Source organism: Leptopilina boulardi, unplaced genomic scaffold (genome assembly GCF_019393585.1).
Source record: "Leptopilina boulardi isolate dan_hultmark-lab unplaced genomic scaffold, ZJU_Lbou_2.1 LbouV2_123, whole genome shotgun sequence".
Lineage (NCBI taxonomy): Eukaryota > Metazoa > Arthropoda > Insecta > Hymenoptera > Figitidae > Leptopilina > Leptopilina boulardi.
The window spans coordinates 2,844,252-2,868,756 of record NW_026137667.1 but is presented as its reverse complement, the minus strand read 5'-3'; the positions used below and the strand labels follow the sequence as shown (position 1 = coordinate 2,868,756).

The 24,505-nt window shown below is 29.3% G+C and overlaps 3 protein-coding genes across 6 annotated transcripts; 1 reads left to right on the top strand and 2 right to left on the bottom strand.

Annotated features, from left to right (window-relative positions):
* Positions 1–271: 271 nt before the first annotated feature.
* LOC127288012 (putative uncharacterized protein DDB_G0271606) lies at positions 272–13,720 on the bottom strand. Its single transcript, XM_051315199.1, has 11 exons — positions 13,109–13,720; positions 10,284–10,381; positions 10,068–10,141; positions 9,714–9,978; positions 7,889–9,478; positions 7,615–7,830; positions 7,327–7,540; positions 6,243–7,249; positions 4,539–4,752; positions 3,787–4,167; positions 272–3,282 (listed from the first exon to the last, which is right to left on the bottom strand). Exons 1-11 carry the CDS (start codon positions 13,155–13,157, stop codon positions 3,032–3,034), a joined length of 4,359 nt encoding a protein of 1,452 aa, XP_051171156.1. The 5' UTR covers positions 13,158–13,720; the 3' UTR covers positions 272–3,031.
* Positions 13,721–14,233: 513 nt separating this feature from the next.
* Positions 14,234–18,277, bottom strand: LOC127290021 (uncharacterized). 2 transcript variants are annotated; one of them, XM_051318384.1, is made up of 4 exons: positions 18,110–18,277; positions 17,554–17,943; positions 16,104–16,217; positions 14,234–15,601 (listed from the first exon to the last, which is right to left on the bottom strand). In XM_051318384.1, the coding sequence occupies exons 2-4, from the start codon at positions 17,939–17,941 to the stop codon at positions 15,315–15,317; spliced, it is 789 nt and encodes a 262-aa protein (XP_051174341.1). In that variant the 5' UTR covers positions 17,942–17,943; positions 18,110–18,277; the 3' UTR covers positions 14,234–15,314. The 2 variants fall into 2 exon arrangements, with proteins under 2 accessions (XP_051174341.1, XP_051174350.1); XM_051318393.1 differs by lacking the exon at positions 16,104–16,217.
* A 256-nt stretch (positions 18,278–18,533) lies between these two features.
* Positions 18,534–24,005, top strand: LOC127289873 (splicing factor, suppressor of white-apricot homolog). 3 transcript variants are annotated; one of them, XM_051318117.1, is made up of 8 exons: positions 18,534–18,753; positions 20,564–20,733; positions 20,806–21,008; positions 21,091–21,313; positions 21,638–21,738; positions 21,816–21,983; positions 22,139–23,430; positions 23,534–24,005. In XM_051318117.1, exons 1-8 carry the CDS (start codon positions 18,560–18,562, stop codon positions 23,691–23,693), a joined length of 2,511 nt encoding a protein of 836 aa, XP_051174074.1. In that variant the 5' UTR covers positions 18,534–18,559; the 3' UTR covers positions 23,694–24,005. The 3 variants fall into 3 exon arrangements, with proteins under 3 accessions (XP_051174074.1, XP_051174067.1, XP_051174081.1); XM_051318110.1 differs by having other exon boundaries at positions 18,535–18,753; positions 22,121–23,430; XM_051318124.1 differs by having other exon boundaries at positions 18,535–19,064; positions 22,121–23,430.
* Positions 24,006–24,505: the final 500 nt, after the last annotated feature.

Genomic DNA, 24,505 nt, shown 5'->3' with positions numbered 1-24,505 from the left:
TAAGTTATTTTACATAAAATAATAGATAATAAACTTATCTTTTTTTTAAATATATGTGGAAAAATTGTTTTTTATATAAAAGGCAGATTAGAAAAAAATTTGAAATATTTTATATACACACAAACAAATTTTATATTTTATTTATCTTAAATCAACACCTAAATATCTAGTGAAAAAAAAAATGTTTTAAACTAATTTAAAAATAAAAAGATAATAAATATAGACAGCCTTTGTTTTCACTTTTAACTTAATTTATAAGATCACTGACACATATGTTTAATAACTTTATTTACAAAACATTGGATTTCGGTACTTACATGACTAATAAAGTTTTTTTTTTTTTTGTTTTTTCTTTTTGAGGGTTTCGAATTATTTACAAAAGTTTGTAAGATTATAGAATCGCCTCTGATTAGCAAAAACGAAAGAGGCGCATTTCTATAGTCGCCTAATTAATGACTATAGCAATTCTCTCGAGTTAAATAGGACACAAAAAGGTTCCCAATTATATTCTTAAGCCGACAAAAAAAAAAATGAGTAGGTACTTGCGTTTTTTTTTTTTTTTTTTTTTTTTTTCTTTTTTCTTTATACAGCCGTTTGTCCTTTGAACGTCGTTCTACAATCACTATGTCTTATACGAAACTGACACTTATTTTTAAATGCAACTTGATTTAAAAGATGCTTCGCTAAAAGTCTTTAAGACTAACAGTTTCGTTTTACTATTAATATTATATGTATTTTTTTTTCTTTTTTTTATTTGCGAGTACTTTGTCAATATACATGTCCTTTAATGAGTTGTAGCTGCGAATTTCGCTTCACAGGTTGAGAAAAAGACAAAAGATATACAACAAAGCACAAGTAAAAATTTTAAAATGATACTATAAAGAACATAAAATTATTTGGAAATTTTTTTAAAAATTATTCTTAAGTCATAAACGCAAATTTATAACGAAACTAAATTCGAAACCTTATTTCTTTTACATTCGCAAAACTTATCAAATTTTTTTTTTAAACAAAATTAATAAAATCAGTGCATTTTGTTTTTTATAAAAAATTTTTCTTTTGACCTAAAATCTTTTTTTTTTCTTTGAGAAACAATCGGATATTTTCTTCGGTTTTTTTACGATATCGAACGAGTGTAGAATTCTCAAGAATCGATTAAAAATCATTTTCTCATCTTTCCTTCTTAGTACAATTATTTCTTCTAATTATGTTTATTCTAAACAATCAAGTTTTATCGAATAAATATAGACGTACACGTGATTTCCTTGCTTCGAGAAAATTTCAAAAAAAAAAAAAAAACCTCCACCCATATAAATTTTTATAACTTGAAAAAAAAAATAATTGTACGTCGTATCAATCTCTCACTAAAAATTAAAATTGCCTTAATATTTACAAAACTTTTTTTTTTATTAAAAAAAATCTAATTACAGCCACAATTAATTGAGATTCAAAAAAGTATTGTTTGCTACAAACAGAAAATTTTGCCATTTAAATTTCGCATTATTGAGAATCAAATTTGATTCAATTAATATCAAAAATCATCGTAAATGAGAATTATTTTCAAATTGTCAAAATCTTGCGAGTATAAAAAAATTGACAGCTTTTATTTGTGGAATGTAAATTCATTTTTCATGATGATTTTTTATGTCCCAACTTTTCTTTTCTTTAATTTTTTTTTTTTTTTCAAAGATACTTTGAATCTAATATAATGAAGTATTAATCTTCTTGGTAGCACACTGTATTCTCGTTATCAATAAGATAATATATTATTTATTTATATATTTAATATACGTTGAGAATAACAGACATACACTTTAAGAGCCAGGATTTTCTTCTAAATAATAATGTTTATTATTAATGTTTTTTAAAAAGAGATCTCTTAATATTAAATTTCGCACCGAAAATAGCGCGATCAAACAGTCTTTATGGGAGTTTTTGTTTTTTACGAGCAAAGCACCAAACGCAAAAAAAAGACCGCGTTTAATTATCTCTAATTATAATTCGATATATTACAACTCCCATAGTTTGAAAATACTATTTAAATTAACTTTTTTTTTTACATTTTTTAAACTTAATTTTTCAATTAAATTTTCTTACATTAAAATTTTTTTTTAGGTATTTTTTTCATTTCATTTGTTAATTAACTAATTAAAGTATAATACTAGACAAAAAAAAAAAGAAAGTATTCATGATTTTTTTTTTTTGGGGGAGACGGTGATTAAGTTTTATCAAATCTTACAATAATACATCAGTCTCGAAGATCAAAGTTTTCACGCACGTCATTTTAATTTCCCTTCATTGCCCCTTAAAAAAAAAAGTAATAAATAAATAATTTGACAGCCGTGTGAAGCGATTTAGAGATGTTCTCATTTTTGCATTGAGAATAGTTGTAGAACGGACAAACAGTTTCTTTTTTACGTTTTTTTTTAAAAAAAGAAAAAATGAATTCGAGAGAACGCGTTCATTAATGGGATTGCAGAAACAGTTTTGCACAGTCTTGATTGGAAATTCTTTGCCTAACATTAAATATTTCCGATCATTGAGAATTCGTTTTTCTTTTCTTTAAAAGTCTCTCTTTCTTTTAAATGTTTCCGTCTCAAAATGAGAATTTAGTCTTTAAAATAACTTGTTCATATATTAATATATGACAATCACAATGAAATCAAATTGAGACAATTCAAAATGAAAAATTACAAACGATTTTTGATGTAGAAGAATATTTAAATGGTTTCAATAACTCAAAACAAAAAAAGTCAATTTTCGAGAAAATGTCTATTTCGATTTTTTTTTCATTTGAGCAACATAGATTTTTTCTCGAATCGACAGGAACTTGAATAATAATAATAATAATAATAAATTAAATTCATTAAAAGAAAAAAAAAACTGTCTTCAATTTTGTTATAAATCGCTTGTAATACTTTTTGAAAAGTATCTTTGAGATCCAAATAGGAGATTTTTTTTCCACTCGTAATAATCCTAATATATAAATAGATGTATATATTAGGAACAGGATAAAAAGTCTCACGTCGATTTAGTTGTGAACTGTCGTCGATGCATGTTGTAATCTCTCGAGTTCTTCTACCGATAGAATAGAATTAGTTTGACCCAACTCTGGCAATTTACCGGCACGTGCTTGAGCGAGAAGTTCCGGGCTAAACCATCGAGCCAATTGATTTGACGTTGGAGAAAGTTCACCTCCAGTTCCACTCATAAATCCAAGTCCCGGTGATGTTTGTCGTCCAACACCAATATTTAATTGTTGTGGTCGTATTACTCGTCCGTCTAAAAAAAAAATGAAACATCGCAAAAATAAATACAAAAATTTAATACTTTTCTCATAAGAATAATAGGAAAATATAATGAAAAAAAGGAATCGAAAGGATCAGTTTTCGATTATTTACGAATTTTTTCTCTATTTAAAAAGAAAATAATTAGCGGGATTACTTAATTTAGCGATATGGACTTTTGATTTTGGACGATGGATAGGAGAGGTTCTATTATTCCAATTTCAAAGCTCCATTACTGATATAATGTTTAAGGACAGTCGGATAACCTGGAATCAGTTTAAAGTGTTGTAAATTATATACAATTAGAGAAGCCAATCATCAATATTTGTTATTCTTGTTTAAAGTTTTTAGTAGTCATTATTTTTATCTTTTGAATCTTTTAAATATTTTCAATCTAAAAAATTATCAGTTACTAGAAAATAGAAAAAAGGATAAGTAAAATTAATATTAAAAAAAATGATAAATGCCAATTTAGGGGGACTTAAAAGAATATTCTTACCATTACGAGACGAATTATAATTTTGGTTCAAGGCAAGCTGAATTTGTGGATTAACAGATCGCTGTTGCTGCTGCTGCTGTTGTTGTTGTTGTTGCTGTTGTAAATTCGCAAGATGAACTTGCTTCATTTGACTAGTCATTTGATTGGTTCTCTGTCCCATAACGGAATTGGGTGCAACATTAAATTGAGAAACATTTTGATGAGAAGCTGGAGCTGTCATTGTGTGCTTTGAACGATGGGGATTAGCGAACATCCCAGAAACTGCTCTTTGTTGTTGTTGTTGCTGCTGTTGTTGTTGTTGTTTTTGCTGCTGTTGCTGTTGTTGCATTTCCAACATTGCACTATACGGATATTCATTCATTCCTTTTACAATTGGTCGTCCTGTAATAATTCAACAATTATTATTTTTAATCACATATTTTATTAATTACTAAAATTATCACTCGAATTAAAGAAAATTAAACCAATTTTGATCAAATAAACAGTTTCCTCTGAAAAGAAAAAAAAAATTCCATTTCATTCAATAATTTGGAAAATAAACAAGGAAACAAAAAAAAAGAAGCACATGACAGAATCCTGGTGACAAATGTAATCAAAAATTAAGGAAGAAGTTTAAAATAAAATATAAAACACTGCAAAGCAATTATTTGGGAAAAAAATTTACAATATTTTTTTTTGTTGTAAATTAATTAAATAGAATATTTAATTTTAACTGCGGGAGAAATTCTTATCACTGTTTAATGAAAACATACCAGGATGCTGTTTGACAGCAGGATTCTGCCAATTGGGGTGAATTGGTTGTTGTGATCGAGTTGGTGGTACGCGAGTTTCTCCAGCAGCGAGAGCAACTTGATGAGCAAAATCAGCAATAACTGAAAGATCGTCACGTCGTACTGCTGAATTGGGAGGAACCATTTTTGTTGGATCGTTGTTACCTGTACATTTTTTTTTGTTTTCGTTGATAAATAATTGAAAATTTTTTCAATTTCTACTGTACAGCGTATGCAAAGCAGCAAAAATCATTCACTACACGATTTTCAAAAAGAAGAAAAACATGCTTATATCTCAATCCAACAACCAAATTATTTTGTATAAGCAAAATGCTTCTTCCAATAAATTTCACGTTTTTTTTTAAACAATTTTTTACAAGAAAAAAATATTTAAAAAATAAAAAAATTTACTTACCAAATAAAAAAAATATTAAAAAAAAGTCTTACCTTAAATATGTCAGTATGCCACAAAAAAAAAAAACTTATAAAACACACGAGAAATTTTTTTTTTTTTTGAAATATCTTCCACATTGAAAGCATTTTTCTGATAAATAGAAAAAAAATCAAATATTTAAAAATTAATAATGAATCCAATAAAGAATGGAATTAAAATTTCTAACATGCACATTTAAATTATATTTTAAAAGCTATGAAAAAGAAAGCAATTTTTTTTTATAATTCTTATTAAAAACAAAAGCATAAAATGTTCAGCAGAAAATTGAACACTCACTAAAAAATTACTTAAAATGCATAAACAAAGCAAAGCTGAAAGAAAAATATTGATGAAACTGTTTAATAGTCAATTTTAAACTTGCATTATTAATTTATTTGTTTCTATTATTTTTTAATTTAAATGCAAGTTTTCTGTTTCCGAATTTTCATAACTGATAATTTTTATTTTTCTTATTTTATTCATTTATAGCAATTTTTATTTTACTTAATTACCATAAATTATTTATTAGAAGGTAATTAGGAAAAATAAAAATTATAATAGTAAGAAAAATATAAATTAGGACTTATGGAAAAAAGTATAAGGAAAATAGGATCCAAAATTGAAATTTCGGAAATCTAATGTAAATATAAAAATTCGAGTAATTAAAATTAATTAAATTCATTCTTTTTATAATGTTTCAAATAATAACCAGTGACTATTAAACAGTTTCTGAAAACATGCAGTATTTTTAAAAAGCGAAAATATTAAAAAAAAAAATATTGCATAGCATTTCAAATTTATAGATGAAGTGTTTTTTTTTATTATAAAAGAGTGTTTCGACATAAGATTTGTTGTGTTATGTTAGTGTAATTATTGTGTGTGAGGCATCAAACTGACAATTTTCCCTTTTCCCTATTCCCTTTTTCCATAAGAAAAAGTAGAACCTGCCACTAATTCTCTTTAAGCATTAATTATTTTAATTAATCAATTTAAGAAAAAGTAGTTCATTTCAAAGGAACATCAAAAAGGAAAGTTAAATGAAAAAACTAAATCGCGTATTTTCTCTATTAAAAAAAAAAAAAAATAAATAAAATATACTTTTCTGCCCATTTTTTTAATAAATTACTCGTTAATTTCGAGTTCTTTTTTTAGTTCCTTTTTCAAGATTATTATATGACATGCATATAAGTACTAAATCTAAACGTTTGACGTGTGTTTTTTTTAAGGAACTTTATAAACGACAAATATTTTTAATCCAGAGAATCAAGTGAAGAGCATTTTTCTAAATTTGAATCTTCTCCCTCACAAATCTTGGATTTATCGTTTTCAATGTGAATTGAAGAAACTGAGGGAATTGGATCAGAATCAATTTTATTTGAAACGATAATTGATTTTTCTGAAATTGAATCGGATTCTTTATCTTGAATATTTGAATCAAAATTTGAAACTTTTGAAACCGAAGTTGAAATGCTTGGATCAGAATCCAACATTATTTTATTACAATTCACAATTTTATCACATGGATCAGTGATTGTATCTTTTTTGGAATCGTCATTAGAAATTTGATCTGAATTAATATTCGAAACTTTTGGATCAAAATCCAAAATTTTAGTATTAGAAACCGATTCACAATTTGTACCCTCAGGACAATTTATTGTTACTTTTTGCGATTCATTATTATTATTTTCATCATTATCATCAGTATTTTTTGAATTCGGTACTTTTTTCTTGGGACTTATTTTATTATTGTTATTATTATTATTATTAGCGGAACCAACGTTTCTGTGATTATTATTATTATTTTTACCTTGACCTTTGTTAACATAACCATTCCACTTTTTCTCCTTGGGTGATTGATGTTTGTGTGTAGTGTAATTTTGTGTTGGATTAACTACAGAAGAATTAAATTTAGGCAAAGCTTGATTAGCGGAAGCAGAAGCAATAATAATTTCTACTTGTTGAAATGATTGATTCGCACCCTCGGGTTCCTTTTCGGCAGTCATTTTACGTAATACCGAAGTTGGCGTGAATGCAAGTGGCGTTGGACTTAATGTCTGTTTTGCCGGTGAATTCACTGGACTAGGAGCATTTGGATGATTTTGATGTTTATGCTGCTGATGCTGATGATGCTGTTGTTGCTCCTGTCGTTTGCGAAAATTTTCACGTTGTTCCTCAAGCTTCTTTTTGATCAAGGCATTTTGTATTATTGTTTGCGTGTGCATTGCTAGTTCACGGGGCGATGGAACTCGATGTTGCATCACTAACAAAAAAAAAAAATGTTAATCAAACTTTAAACATGCAAAAAATTCTATCAAAAGACTAGAAAATAATAATTACCATTGTTCATTGGCGAAGGAATTCTTTGTTGTTGTTGCTGTTGCTGCTGTTGTTGTTGTTGTTGCTGTTGTTGCTGATACAACATTTGCTGGAGCATATGATCCTGTGGAGTGGGCACATTAGGATGTGGACTCACTGTGCGGGGAGTAGTTCCTCCATAAACCTTCAGTATATTCACAAGAACCTCTCGATGTCTGTGTTGCATTACAGGATTCTGAGAAAAAAACGATATTTAAAACTGGAACAAAATTAAATTATTATTTACAAAATTGAACAGTAATTAAATACCTGCAACTGTTCAATAATATGTTGTTTTGTAATATCGCCATGTTGAAGTCCATGAATGATAGCCCGAGCTTCTGGTCTCTGAAGAAGTTCACGAGTAGTGGGTGCACAATTGATCATCATTTGGACATCTGGTGGAATTGGACTCACGCCCATCATACGCTGATTTCCCATCATCATTGAGAACATTTGCTGTTGCTCCTGTCTCTGCTTTTGTTGCTAAAAATAAAAAAAATTTAAATCACATGAAAAAAATTGCCTGGCAAAAATATTTTACCTGTTGAACTTGCAAAACTTTCATCAGATTCTCATGCTGTAATTGACTTTGATGAGGATGTTGAATTGGCCCAAGAGGTCCAACATGATTATAAGTTGGAGGTCGAATTTGTTCATTTTGTTGAGTCTTCAATTGTGTATTCAATAATTGCATTAGCGTGATTGGTTGCTGCTGTTGTTGTTGTTGTTGTTTCTGTGGAATTGGTCCATTCGCAGCAGGAACAGCCTGACCACCTGTGACTTGAGCGAGCAATTTTTTAAAAGCAGAGAGATCTTCCTCGTTTTTATTCACTCTTGGTTGTTCATTTGGAAGTCCACCACGCATTCTTGCTTCCAATTCTTCCAAACTATGAAAAACTTTACCACTTTGTTCGACATCTTTGATTGTGGAATTTTTCATCATTTGAACAACTGGATTTGCCTGAGCGTCACCTTGACCATTCTGTTGATTTTTATTACCGCGTTGTAACATTTCAAGAAGTTTCGTTCCAGTTGCAGCATTATTAGTTGTATTGGCAGGAGAAATTGGCGCAAAATAAGCATTTGACTCGGATACAGCGGGTATCTTGATTTTAGGTTCAGAAATATCATTCAATAGATTGTTGAGCAATTCATCTTGGATAGATTGTCTACGACTGTCCACCTGTTGAATGGGACTTTCTCTCTTGAACCATTGACTGAATCGTGAACCTGTTCCACCATTGGAGCCAACTCCATTGGTAAGGAGTCCAGAAACTCCTGGAAATGTGTCTGATTTCAAAAACTCATCAAGATTGAAATCAGACTGTTTTGTCTCTTGACTTTGATTCTGACTGGATGTGTTATTTGATTTTTCCGTCTCCTCAGAATTTTGTTCAGTTGTTGTCGTGGATTTACTATCGTCTTGCTTCTCTTTCGTGACAATGGGCGGCTCTTGTTCATTTTGCTCGAGAATTGGAGAATGTGGCGCGGCAACAACATTTGTTTGTGGTTCCATTGAATTTGGTGTACTACGACCCTTTGGACCAGCTGAATGATTCTCCTCTTTTTTCTCTTCTTTTTCAGCTGCTTTCTTTGCACGCTTCTTCTGAGCGGGAGATTGTTTCTTTCCTTTCGCGCTAGTATTATTATTGTTCATCTTCTCCTCAGGTATATCTTCGAAGCCACGTAATTCAATGGTATCGTGTTGTGAAGTTGGACCCGAGCTAAACCACTCAGGCTCTTCATTATCGCGACTATCATTGAAGCTTCTTCGACGATCATTTCCATATCTTCGATCGCGACCACGATCATTTTGCTGATTGCGCTCATTTCTCTCCATTCCGCGGTCGCGATCTCGATCACGATCACCAAAATCTCTACCAAATGAACGTCGCTCGAAACGATCATTTCTGTCATCTCGATCACGAATAATGTCTCGATCTCGCATCATGTCTCTATCTCTTCCCGAGTCTCGACTGTCTCGATCGCGAAGAGAATTTCCACCGCCAGGTCGGAAATTATATTCCGAACGATCTGAATCAAGTTTGTCATTATCCGATCTAAAGTCCCACATGTCGCGATTTAATATGCGACCACTGCCAATTCGTCGAACTGGCTCACGATGTGAAACCTAAAATGAACAAAAAAAAAAATCTTTAATTTCACTTTTTCATTAATTACAACGATTTCAATTAAATAAATAAAAAAAATCATTGTCATAAATTCCTAAATTAAAAATACGAAAAAAGAAATTTTTAGTAACTCTCTTTTAATCGTATACAAGTTTGATAATCTATAAATATACAATCTACTCAAGTATCTGTAGACGATAAGAAGTAACATTTAATATTCTCTCTTCTCCCTACCTCAGATTTGCCAATCGGGCTTTCTGGTCGTCGCGGTGGGGGTTGCGTTACGTTGACAAAACATCCGGAGTTGAAACTTCGTCGTTGCGGACTCAAAACAATGCCGTCCTGCTCTTTGCGAATTCTCTCGCGAGGATCTCCACTTCGTCGTTTGGCATGATTTTCAGCAACAGAATCAATACGACTCGCCGGCTCATCATCAGGTGGTGTTTCACTTCGCTTTCTATCCAAATGCCAACGCTCAGGATCCCACACACCATGCTTGCTGTAAAAATTAAACAAAAATAAAATAAAAAAATAATTAAATTCTGTCCTATTTTTTTAAAGATATAACCATAAAATAATTAAACATACTTATTGTATGCCGGATCTAGGCAATCAGGTTTTCGTTTAGCCAAAGCTGTCTCCTTTATGTTCATGAGTTCCTCCTAAAAAAAATGTGCATCATATTTACATGTACATTTTACAATGAAAAGTAAAATATCGATTGAAAATTTCTATTTCAATATAAATAATTAATAAAATTAAAATCCTAGAAATTAATTTATTATGTTAAAGAATCAAACAAACCCGAGTGTATTGGAATTGAGGTCTTGAACGACCAACTTCCAAAATCGAGGAATCAGTCACCTCACCGGCGACCGACATTGATATAATTGCTTCATCTCCTGAAACAAAAAAGAAAAATATTTTTCAAATACAAAATAAATAATTTTTGTTCCCTTCTTTTTCTTCTATTCTCTCAAATTTTAAAAAATAAATTCAAATCTATTAAAATTTCGTAATATTAAAACAAAATAAAATTACTAAAAGGCATTATGAATATTCTAATTTCTTAAATTTTAATTCCTAGCTTACAAAGGTGGAAAAATTCGAAAAATTTTCAAGGCCAAACAAAGTTTTCCTTTTGAAAATAACCTTTGATAATATTTATCTTTCATACACATATACTCTTTAGGTACATACATCAAAACTTGTATTCATTGATATATAAACAAAAAAAATTATATATACGATTTAGAAGCAACTGTAAATTAAAAATTTTGTTCAATTAAATTAAATATTAAAAACTTGACAAATAATTAGTCAATTTGGGTGTTATTGGTTTTTATTTATTTATTTTTAATAAAAATAAAATAATTTAATCGATTTTGTAAAATATTTAAAATAAAACTGTTGTCTTTTTTTTTTAAAAAAGAAAGAAAAACAAAATTAAAAAAAAAAGATTGTTTAAAACTTACTAAATGGGGTATTTTTAACAACATTCGTTTGTTTGTTTCTTCGAAACCATGGAGCGGTTTTTGTATCTACAAGAAGAGTATAATCGAGATACGGTGAACCGGTAGGACCAACAAGAGGACGTCGACGAGGTCGTCGATAACGATGAGGACCAACCCTGGCCATATTCGACGAGTTAAACTTGGTCATTTTTTTTTAATACCAAAATTTTGACTCTTTCAAAGTACAAAAAAAATTTGTTTCACGTAAAAAAAATGGATTTTAATTTTTTTTTCAGATGAACGAACGTAAATATTAATGTATTTATACTTTTGAAGGACGATAACACGAAAAATACTCGAATAATCTTGATAAATTTTACGGAACCTCTTTAATTTTTAACATAAAAATCGGCCAGCGATTTAATTTCACAGTCAATAATTATTAATTATATTTAAATAATTTGAAAAATGATAAAATTCAAAACACTTTGGGAAAAAAAAATTTATCGCGATATACACAAAAACTTTTTTTTTCTTTTTTTTTTTTTTGTTACAAGTAAATTATAAGACGTTCTGTACGATACAAGGCTCCGGAATAAACTGATTCGTCGCAACATCAAATATATAAACAGAAAACTATACACCACAGAAAATTAAACTTGTCCTTTCACGTGATATGAAATTAATTTTCGTATTGGTCAGATTTGTTGACACTTGAAAACGATTAGTCAAATGTATATATTTCGAATTAATTCAGATCATAACGAACTTTTGAAATTAAATTAAATTTAAAAATATAATCTAAAAAAGTATTTAAAATATTTAATTAATAATAAAAATTAATTTTATTTTTCCAATTACATATTGTCAAAGGTTATTTTTTTAAATACAATATATTGAACATTAAAAAAATTTTATTATATATAAATTAATGCATATATAATAGTTTTTTTTAATTTACATTTAATCTATTCAACTTTATTCAGAATTTTTATTTTAAATTCCTTTCATTGTTATATAATCCTAATTAATGATTTATAATTGAAAAATTATATTATTTCTTTTTCGTTAAACCGGTTAGATTAAGAATATTTTTTAAACATTTGTTTTTAGTTATAAATTTATTGAATATATTATTAGTGACCTTCATTGACCTTTTAAATTATTTTTTTAAAAATAATATTGAGAATAATAATTTCATCCAAAATTGAGAACTGATCAACTTTTAAAGCCATCGATAAATGTACCCTTTAAGTATAATTTTATTTAATGAAATTTTATTTATATGTAACGAAATGTTTTTACATGAATGAGGACAAAAGAATTCTAAATATAAAGAATGTTTTGCAAAAATTGTTAGGCAAATTTTATACAAACATATACATTACCTTACAATACAATCTACTTTTCTTCAATTGTCTCTTACTTTAAAAAGCCATTTTTAAAAGTAGAATTTATATATAATATAATTTAAAAAAATAAAATATTAAGAATTTTTTGAAATAGATTAAGAGTAATATTTAATTTAAGAAACATCATTACTTTAATAGTAACCTTAACCTATAAGAGAAATTAGTATTTACTGAAAGAAAAAGTAAATATTCAAAAATCGATGTAGAAAAATTGAAAATGAGCCCTTAATGATCAGTAGAAATATGTCCCTAGAAAAAATAACCAATATGTATGCACAAAAACGCTTTCCAACGCTTCGAATGAAAACTTGGAGTATAAACAATTATGTATCATTTATTTGCATTTGTCTATTAAATAAATAAATGAATTACTAATTATTCTAAATAAACAAACAATTCAATCAAACTATGGTTATTGTAAGGGCATAAACACTTAAATCTAGACAATAAAATTAAAAATCTGTCAAATTTGTTCAATAAAGGAATTAACTCGATCTTATCGTTAATTAAAAACAGATCGAATTAAAAAAACACAAATTTGTAAAACTGATAAACAAATAGAAAGTTAATAATAAATGTATCTAAGACCCTTTCATTTTCCCAGGAACTCCCTAGCAAGAAAACAATAAAAAATCAACTAAACACAATTGAAAATAAATGAAATAGGTAAAAGATAATTTCATGATTAGTGTAGAGAAAAAAAAGAAGAGTGAACAGTGAGCAAAAATAGTATAAGCGTATATGTATATCAATCTCAACATACCTTCGTCTTTTGGGTCCGGCCTGTCACTTGACACAGATTCAACAGACATCTTGTTCTCGAAGATGCTTGTTCTTTGGACGATTATTTAAAAGTTATCTATATTCGAATTCCTTTTTCGTTTTTAGATCCTTTTAAAGATCTATACCTACTTATTTTTAAGATACAACTACGACACACGTATATCTTGATTTGTATGAAGTTATCACCTAGAATCTATCTATATACCTTATTACTGCTTAATATCACAGATTCGTTTTTTTTATCGTAAATCCCTTGAACCCGAAATCGCGAGCGGAATAATAATTCGATATCAATTAGACGCAGTTTGGTTAGAACATCCGACTTCTTTTTCACTCCACTCTCACTTTTGGAGGAAAGTTGATGAAAAATGTTTACGTGCAAGTCAAACTGAGTTTACTCGCGGCAACGCGGACGGCAAACAAGGTGAACTCGATTATAGAATGTGCCCGATACGTTTTCCACAAATTCATGACATTATTCCGTTGAGCTCCACAATAAAACGTTAATTACAAATAGAATCGTTTAATTTATCACACAAAATGTACACATGTAACATTAGCTCGTAGCTATGCAAAAATAGAAAATGGCGATGATCCCCACTTTGCTTCGTCCCCCATGGCTTTCGATCTATGCGCTATCTGTGTTCAGAACTTTCAAACTAAACTTCCACCAATCAAATAACTTTGCATTAGGCGGGAAATTGAATTCAATTTAAAAAAGCTTTATTTTTCCGTTAATATTTATATTTTCATTAAAATATGTTTTAAAAAAAGAAAAGAAAATAAAACATATTTGCTTTATAATAGAAGAGAATTAATTACAATTTCTACAGAAAAAACCGTTTGTTTTTTATTTCTGTGTTGGATTATAAAAATGCGCGGCAATATCAAGTTGATTTAAAAAATATTTTAATTTTTTTTTTTTTTACAAAAAATTAAAACTACAGCATTTAAAGTAAAAAATTAAAATTTTAACAAAGTTATTTATTTATTGAAAATTTATGCTTCGAAAGTCTAAAAATTAAGCAAAATTGTTTTTTCGATTAGAAAATTTTAGAAATAAAAGTTCGTTAATTGAGGATTAAAAATTATTCTTTTAATTAGATTCTGGTTAGTATAATTTTATTAAAACTATATTTTAAAAACGATGGTTACAATTGTATTGTTCATTGTGAATTTTATATTTTGCTACAAAATAATGCAAGTGTTTTAAAATTTAAGAAAAAGTTTTTAATCTTCCACACTTAGGTTCTATCAGACCTTTAAAGTCATTAAATATCTTTTTCTATAAACTAGTTTTTAAACTAGTTTAATTCTACACGAACACTATAAAAATAACAAAAAACAAAACATTTTTGCTTATTATCGATTTATCTAGTTCTTCTATAGTTTAAAATATAACAAAAAAAAGGTTTGAAAAAAATTTATATTACTTTCTACTAGAAAAATTAAATAAAAGAAAACTTAATATTTGATTTTTCTATGTCTTGTAATTTTTACAAATCTGATGGGAATTATGTCATATGAAATGAATACAACCAGATTAACAATATTTTAGGAATGGGCATTTTATCAACATTTTTCTGTAAAATCTTAAGGACTAATTAAAATACGATAAGTACCATTTTTTTTTTTCTTTTGACATAGTTTCGGCACTTTCGGTTTTGAAAACTTATTACATGAGCTTGGAATTACTTTTAAAGTGCTCGCGTCACAAAAATTGTTTTTTATTTAGTCCTTTGATGAAAATTGACACGCGACAAATGTGAAAAATTAAGGTCGTATTATTGATAGATCCGATGTTTCGGATTTTAGGATATAAAGATGTCTACATCTATAACTACTTTTATAGTTAGGAATATAAAATAATACACAAAGTATTGTATTTCAAAAATCACACAGAGCAATGAAACTATACACATTACATTCCTTATAGATGTAAATAGTAAATATCCACAAGGGTTTTGGAACAATTATAATTTAAATATTTTTCTTTTTTTTTTTTTTTTTCCTTTTTTTGTTTTTTCTTTTAAGAAAATCTTCATGAAAAAAGTTGTTTATAGAGCTAAACAAAGTTCTGTGTCCCCGCGTGTTATTTAAATGGTGAATAGTTTATTTAGAAACGTAAAAAAAGGTCGCAGTTCTTTAATTTTTAAAAAATCAAGATTTTAAAAATAAAAACATTACTATTCAGATTCAACACCTTCTTGATCATCTGCAGTTTCAGTGCTACTCTTAGCAGCGGGTTCACTTCCCTTTTTGGCGGCAGATTTGCTCTTTGTTTTCTTTTTTGTTTCTTTATCTTCGCTTGTTTCGCTGCCACCGTTTTCAACAACTTCTTGTGCATTTCCATTTTCCTCTACTTCAGCAGACTCTTCTTCATCCTCCTTTTCACTTGTCTCGGCATTTTCCTCCTCTGCTTCATCCTCAGTTTCCTTGGCAGCTTTTTTGCCTCTTCCTTTTTTAGCAGGAGCTTTAAAAAACAATACATACTTTTAGATACACATGTATACATTTTTTTTGCATGTTTTTTTTTATTTAGACCTTAACCCTTTATAATGTTAGCATTTTTCTTTGCAATTCTATTGAATGAAACTGGTCTCGGTGAAAGTTTCTAAAACTAGATTTGTAGAGAAAGTAAAGCGCAATATTTGCTTTCCCCTTAAAGTTGCAACTTACATCGTGCTTTAAGTGTTTTTAATATTCAATTAGCATGCAATTAAAAAAAAATCTACATTTTTTTTAGCTGAAAATAATTTAATTAGAGAAAGTTTTCGTAAATTATAAATTCATGCAATTTTATAATATTACATCTAAATAGCATTTTAAAAAAATGCAAAATAAGATATTCGAAAATTATAATTGAAAAAAAAATTGTGTTGTGTAAAGGGACGATTCACAAGCTCCAACTTTTTCAAAATCTATAAAGGGTTAATTTTTGGGCATTTGAAAAAAAAAAAAATATTTTAAATTACCAGTTGCTTTGGTTTTCTTTTTTTTCTTAGACTCACTGACTTCCTCCTCTTTGCTTGGTTTATCGGCGGTTGCTTTTTTTTTCGTTTTTACACTACTCGTTTTAGTTGTTGCTTCTATAAACATGACAAAATTCTTGTACATGATTTCGAATTCAATTGAAAATTTTTCATTCCTTAGAAAACGAAATGAAATGTAAAATATATAAAATCATAATTTTGAAATTTGAAATATAAAAATACCTTTTCAAAAAATTACAATTTAAAATTCAACTGTTTTTTATTATAAAATTTTTTTTTCATTTTAAAGTAAAGTCGATGGAACTTGTAATACAATTTTTTTTGGGTTTAAAATTTTGTGTGGAAAAATTTGTTATACGCACAATAAATAAAAACAAAAAAAAAAGCATTAAACAAATGAATAAGAAAGCGGAAAACATATAACTATGTAATATTTCATGCAGGGATACTTCTACATTCTACAGAAAATTCTACATTATCATATTACAATTGAAACTATCAAACTAGAGATAATTGAGCTTCAAGATTAAAAAGCTCTATTACGACGTCTGCGCAATCAACAAACGTAAGATTTATCCAGACCTTCTTTGCAACGACCAGCAGAATTATATGCGCATTTTTATAATTCAACAACGTCACATGTGTGTTTACATTAAATAGAGACTAAATTTTATCGCCCCCCTACCCCTCAACATTGATTAAACTTTTTATTTAAAATCATATTTAAAAATAGCCACACCCAAAAAATTTTTTAAAAAAATAACTTTTTCAAAATTCATTAATTTACATATATTAATTTAAATAAAAAAAAAAATTTACTTACAAAATAATCAATATTTGTGAGAAAAATATTTGTTTTGGGAAAAAAAAAATGATAAAAAAAAGGTAAACACGTACAAACGAAAGAGAAATAAAAAAAAATTCTCGAATAGCAGGGAACAAAAAAAAAAAAATGTCAAGTCCACCTATTTGATAAAGGCAACCCTGTAAAACGTCATGCACCGGTTAAAAGACAAACAAGTATGGCCACAAGTGTAAAAACGAGTGCAATCTGACGATGGGGGATGGGGAATAAACACACTGGGAACTGGAAGGTTCTTTAATGGAAGAGAGGGGATGTGGGGGGTCAAACAGGTTTAAACGCAACAAAGTTAATAGGGAGGGGAGGTTAGACGAAAAACATAAACGATAAAAATGATTAAATATGTATGAACAGAAGAAAAAGGGGAAATGAGGGGGGGGGGTTAGAGGGGAACAAAAGTTGAATGAGTAACCGTCACCTCATGATTTTTCAACAAATTTTACTGATAAAATAATAATCGTAGATTTTTTAAAATTGAAAAATAAGAAAAAAAAAGCACGAACCATTAAGAAGCGACATTTTGTTTTAGGAAATGAGACGAAAATAATGAATAAATTGAGGAAGCATTACCTGGCTGTTCATCAGCGTCCGCCTTTTTCGCCGCGGCCTTTCCACGAGCCTTTTTCTTTGGAACTTCAGGTTCATCTACGGCGTCACCCTCTTCCTCATCCATTGGCTCATCTTCGTCAGCATCCTTGGCTTTTTTGGATTTAGCCGATGTTTTCTTTGGAGCTGCTTCATTTTTTTTAGCTGACGCTTTCGTTTTTACCGGCTCCTCTGGTGTGACTTCGGGTTTCTTATTTTTCGCCGCCCTTGGAAAACGAGGTTCCCTAACATCTTCAACCTTTTCTGTGAGAACTTTCTTTTCTCTCTTCCTTTTTGGAGGAGATGCGTCGGTATTTTCAACTGCAGCCTCAGTCGCCACTTCCTCCTTCAACTTGGTCTTTCTGGGAGGCATTTCTGAAAGCACCCGCGTTTTAAGTGAACGTGTGTGTCGACTTGGCGTGTGTAAAATGCGCCGGGTGAAAAAAAAAATATATTTTTTGGGGGGGAATATACAGATTAAAAGGAATTTTTACAATTTTTGTTAGAGTGAGAATATTAAATAATTGGAATTGTAAATTACCTGTTGTAGATTTTTAGTCGCGTTTAACCGGTATTTTACGCAAAGCTGCCGGATCACGAGCTTGTTATCTTCCCACGCGACTGCACGTTGGCGCTCGAACCTCGAATATTTATCGACGTCGAATAGAAGCCGTGTCAGGCAAACGGCAGTTGGCGGACAAGTATACACGATTTTGGAAAGTTTTCACAGTCCACCAATTAGATTGCAGTATATTGTTGTCGCTTGTCTGTGATTGGTTCCAGTAAATAATGTTAAGCTCTACTTGTTATGCGATTCGTTAGTGGATTATCACATTAACGAATCATAGTAGAGGACGATTTAATAGCAGAAAAATATTTTATAACGCTTTTTATGATTGGTGTAAACTACTTCCGGCGCGAAGAGGCGTATTTCCGGTTTTAATGATGCTCGTCAATGTACATAGAAGGTCAAATTGCAAACAACACAAAAATGGCGTCCAAGAATCAACGTTGGATGGTTGATTCTGGCATCTTGCGTAAAAAAACAGTGGAAGAGGAACCACAGGAGCTGTTGGTGTTTGGGTACAGCTGCAAATTATTTCGTGATGACGAGAAGGCGAAAATGATTGATCAAGGGAAGCATTTGATACCCTGGATGGGCGATAACACTTTGAAGATAGACAGGTCCGTTCCCATAACCTAAAAACCATTATACCTAGAATACGTATATTTTTGTCTAAAAAAAAAGAAAATGTACGCGCAACATTGTGCGAAGAACAATACTCATAAACTGTTGACGAACATGACAAACTTTGACAGGTGTGACATAAATTTTTTTAACGTACGGATAAGCAATCTGGAGACTGTTTAAGGTTTCCGCAGGTGTTTTGGCTGTGAGGCTCAGTGTGGAAGCGCTAATGCGCTCTGCATGAGTGTATTCAAGGTGCTCAAGTGTCCTGGTCCATGGAGATGATCATCGGCGCTTTTGCAGCAAGGTGAGACAGCGTAGAGAGACAAGTGGCAGCTGACGGTCATAAAATAAATTGACCGCTCAGCACGGTATGTATTTCTAGAATCCATCCTGAATTCCTGACAGGTACACGCTAATTGGATTCTTAAATACGCTGTTCAATGTTGTCATCGAATATTTTTCATCTTTTTAATTAATTCAATTTCAATTTAATAATTCTAATTAGTTGTTGAATTTCTCTTTGATTTCTATACTTCTCGAATCGATTTTCTTTCTCATCATTATTTCTCTTCTTTATAAACTCGAATGATAATTACACAATTTAATTTACATAAATATTAAAAGTAAACAAAATATTAAATTAATTTCAATCACAAAAAGTTTGATAAAATTGAATATATAAATTAATTACTGAAAAAAGTGTGATTAAGTAAATATAAGATAATTGAAAGTTATAAATTGTATTAAATTTTATTGAATTATTTACAATAATGAAAATAATTTTTTTTTTATGTATAAAGAAGTTCAGAAGTCAGAGAAAAAATGTACGTTTGAAAATCCAGTGTTTTAAAAAAATGTTATACTTTCAAAGATATTATTTGAATTTTTACTGGACGGTTTTTTAGTAGAATTTTCAAAAATTGTCACAAGTTAAACTTTATAAAGTAAAAAAATAAACAATTAAATGATAAACTAAAATTTGTGTGTGCTTTGCCAAGTAAAATTGCTTTAATATTTTTCATTCCAGGTTAATAATATGGCTCTCTTTTTCATTATATCAGAACTAATTTCTTTTTTCTGGAAAATTATATTTTATCTAAAATTCTTGAATTTTTATGTTTTTTGATAAGCACCAGTAAGTAAGTTTACAATTATCTTATCTAAACACTTGGACAAACATAATTACATTTAACTATAAGAAAATTCGAATGAATTCAATTATTTTTAACACTTCACTTCAAATTTTTTAGCACTAAGTCTCTTAAAAAATGAAAATTTTCTTTTTAAATATATTATTATTAATAACTAAATTATTAACTTTTTAATTATTTTCAGCTTTTGGATCCTGAGATATAATGCTTCACATATATTGATTTCTGAATTGTTTTCTAATCACATTAAAAATATATATAAATATAATTTTTCTTATGAATAATATTAAAGGAATTTTTAGGGGTCTAGCATCACACAATTTGTTAGTTTTATATTTTTAATACAGTATTTAATATTTCAATAAGCCTTTAAAAAGAGATTTTTATTCGAATCTTTTCAGAAAGATATTTTTCAATGACAAAAAAAAAAAATTTGCCATCAGTTGCCATACTTTCTATTCAAATTAAATTTACAAAAAAAAAAAAAATCTTTATGTTGTAGACTAAATTTATTTTTCGTATATTTCACAGGAATCATCCTGATGGGATTCACTCGTTGATTCTACTTTATTTTCAGATGCCGAGTGCGCTTTAAAAATTATTCAATTGTTTATCATTTTCAATCTCTAATTGAAGTGTTATATGTCTATAGATACGATGGACGCGGGGCTCTGGGCGACCTAAGGGTCTATGAACCACCACCCGGTGGCTTTGATCAACGAACTTTTCTCACCGAGGATGAATATAAAATTGAACAACTCTGCGATGAGGAGCGGTACCGTTCCTTATACAAAAGTGATACTGATGAAAATCTTTATCATGGTAAGTCAAAATATAATTTCTTTCTAATTGAAAATGAAACATTTTTATTAAGTTTAAATTTTACGTTTCTAGAAGAGGAAATGAAAAGACTACAACAGGCTTTGGATTCGGAAAATACGTATGGACAAGTTGCCTACAACTACAACGAAAATGATGAGAATCAAAAAGGAACATGTGAGGATTCCCAAAGTCCAAAACCATCTGAAGGCTCTCAAGAAGATGATCAAGCTTTTATAGTTCCACCGGAACTCAACATACCACCTGATATGACTGTGGTATGAAATTTTCTTTAAATTTATATTATTTATCATAATTAAAATTGAAATTTGTAAAAATTGTAATTTTTTTTTATCGTAGCCGGATACACAGAAATTGAACGCAATAATAACAAAAACAGCACTTTTTATAAGTCATCAAGGAGGACAAATGGAAGTTTTAATAAAGGCAAAACAGGCAAATAATCCACAATTCGCATTTCTCTCAGTGGATGGAGCACTAAATCCGTATTACAAACTCGTCCTCGAGGCTATCAAGTCCGAGCAATATAATCCAGAAAAACAGCCCGAAAAGGAAGAATCGGGTACGCATTTCATTCTTTACTTTATCAGGTTAATTTTTTATATAACTTTCTCGATTTCAACAAGTCCGCGCTTAAGTGGCAGAAGAACTTTGACCAAAATTATATTTAATATATATGATCGAGATTGCCCTCAATGACACAGTAATAAGCTGGATATAAACACCATCTACTTTGATCCCACTTATTTTTTAATTGCCGTAAGTATTATGTTACGAACAAAAAGAAAAAAAAACGAGAATTGAGCATTATTTTTAAAGTAGCAATATTTAAACTCACGTATATCAGGTTTAATAGAGAGGTTTTCCTTTTTTTTCCCCAAATTAGAAGAAGCAGAACAGCAAAATGATGATGATGACGATGACGAGGATGACGACGAACCTTATCTTCATCCCAGCCTCGCGCCTTCTTTCGCTAAAGTTGAAGCCGTAAGTCCTATTTATTACATTTTTATTTTCACTTTACGTAAAATATTTTTAATTAACGAAAAAAATTCTATTTTTAGGCACCAAGTATACCGAGCATTGCATACAAACCTTCTGCCGATTGTGCTTATTCAATGCTGGTAAATCGAATCACTGGAAAGCCACCGCCATCAAAAGTTCCACCACAGCCGGAAGTTCCAGTTCCACCATTACCTATTTCTGGATATTATCAAGGAATGCCTCCACAGGTAATGAAAAAAAAAAGAAATTTGTTTTAATTCTTGTCTTTATTGTTTTTATTCTTAATAAATTTTCATTAGTAAAAAATTATATTTTTTTAAAAAAATTTTCGTTAATATCTTTTTGCTTTTCATCTGTGTTACAGAATCCATATTTTTCACAGGGTTATTCCCCGTATCCAGTAGCTCCACAACAGTATTCACATGGTCCAGTAATTTACAGTGCCAATGGACACACAAATAATCCATCGCAAATCTCCGTTCCACCAATTCCATCGTCAAGCGATACAACAAATCTCCAACAAACCCCACTAAAAGAACCACCATCTCTCGTTCCTTATGGACCAACACCACCAAAACCTTTGAGTCGACCATCGTTTATTGTCCCACCAGCTGAAATACAAATAATCATCGACAAAATGGCGAGTTATGTAGCAAAAAATGGTCGCGATTTTGAGGCAATTGTCAAAAATAAAGGCGATCCACGTTTTAATTTTCTAGAATTATCACATCAATATCATGGATATTATGCACACAAATTGACAATATACGAAGGCGCTGTCAATCCTCGTGTTTTAACTGAAGAGGAACTTTTACAAAAACAAGAATTAAAAGAGGAAAAACAAAAGAAATTGGAAGAATTACAAAAGAAACAACAAAGAATGGAGGAAGTGCAAAAACGTGTTAAAATGATTGAAGCCAAAAAGAAAGGTGACACAAGATTTAAAGAAGATTCAGCGAATAAAAATATTACAACTGTTTCATTTTCCATTAAGAAACCAAAAGAAGGTGAAACAACAGTGATTGAAAAACGTAATGCCCTACCATTAGAAGAGAGTGACGATGACATTGATGAGAATAAAAAAGATGTCAATTCAAAATCTAATTCTCCTCACGAAACAGGAGACGATACATGTTTGGTAAAAAATGAAAAAGAAACAAGCAATATTGAGAAAAAATCACGAATCGATGAAAAAGATTTTGTCGATCTCACTGATGATATTTTAGAAGATTGTCAAAAAGATTTGAGAAATAAATTAGTCGAGGAGAGATTAAAAGATAAATTGGCAGCGGCAGCAAGAGAAAGAATGGCAGCAAATTCAATGAAGGAAAAACAATTACAATTGGAACGAAAAAAGAAGGCAGCAATGTTTTTAAGTCAATTGCAAACGCCGATAAATGTAAAAAATACTGAAAAAATTGTGATTGCAAATAAACGAGATGTAGATTTAGATGAAGTTCAAGCGGTTCCATCTCCAATTCGTGATGTTGAAACAGAACAATCAAGTCCTGGAATCACTCCGTTGATTCATCGAATAAAAGGCGCGGAAATGAACAGCAAAAGATCGAGGCATCGCTCCAGGAGTCGGAGTAGTAGTCGAAGTCGAAGTTATTCCGATCGCGACAGACACAGAATTCACAAGAAGCACAAGAAGAAAAAGGTCTCGCATAAAAGGTAATTTTTGAGTAATTTAAAATAGATTTATAAAAAAAAATTTCTTACCTGAATATTTTATTTTTGTTATATTTTAATTTCTTGATTTTTTTTTCTTCTCTAGTTACGATAGTCCAAGTAGATCATGGTCCCACAAATCAAAAAAAAGTAAAAAATTGTCGAGGCATCGAAGTCGATCGAGAAGTCCCCATAGACATCACCAAAGCTCAAAACATCAACGAAAAGGAAGTAGTTCCAGTAATTCGTTATCCAGCTCACCTTAAAGTTACTTATCTGAAAAGTAGATAAGTATTTTTTTAATACAAAACAAACATTGTACATAAAATTTATACATAAATGTAAATTACAAAGAATTAGTTGCTTTATAACAATTCCGTCAAATTCAAAAACGAATTTTAAAAAAACTACATTAGTTTCTTGTAATTTGTTTAAAAAAAAAAAAGAAAATTTTTTTCCATTTGGAAAAAATATTGATGCTCTTAATTTCTTAAAACAAAACTATCGAAATTATTTATTCTTGAAAATAGTGTACATTATAAATAAGACTATTTGCAATAAAAAAATTTTAAAATGAATTATTATTATTATTAGTTTCTAATACCTATAAATTCATTAATCTTTATATAAATATTTAGCATTCCGTTTTTTTTTCTTGATAAATTTGTAATTCATCAATTATTCGATTGCAATTTTTTTTATCAATCTTCTAATTATTTAATCTCTCAAATACGTTTTTAATCTATTGATAAAAATTTATCACTTTTAGCGGAAAAAAATTTATTTTTATGAAAGAACTGTTTATATTAGCGTCCATTTAAAATTAACATAAAATAAAAGCTTTATTTTCGCGGTCAAGATTAATAAAATTGTTATCATTTTCTTAATATACTCATTTATAATCATAAAATTTTGATCCTTAAAACTTCTAAAGCACTGCGTCATTATTATAATATTAAATCCCATCTTTTAATTATTGTTTTTATTTCTAAAAAAGTAATTATTTTACTTGTATGGAGTCTTTGTATCATTTGCAAATATTTTGTTATGCAACAAAACAAAGGTTATCACATTGAAA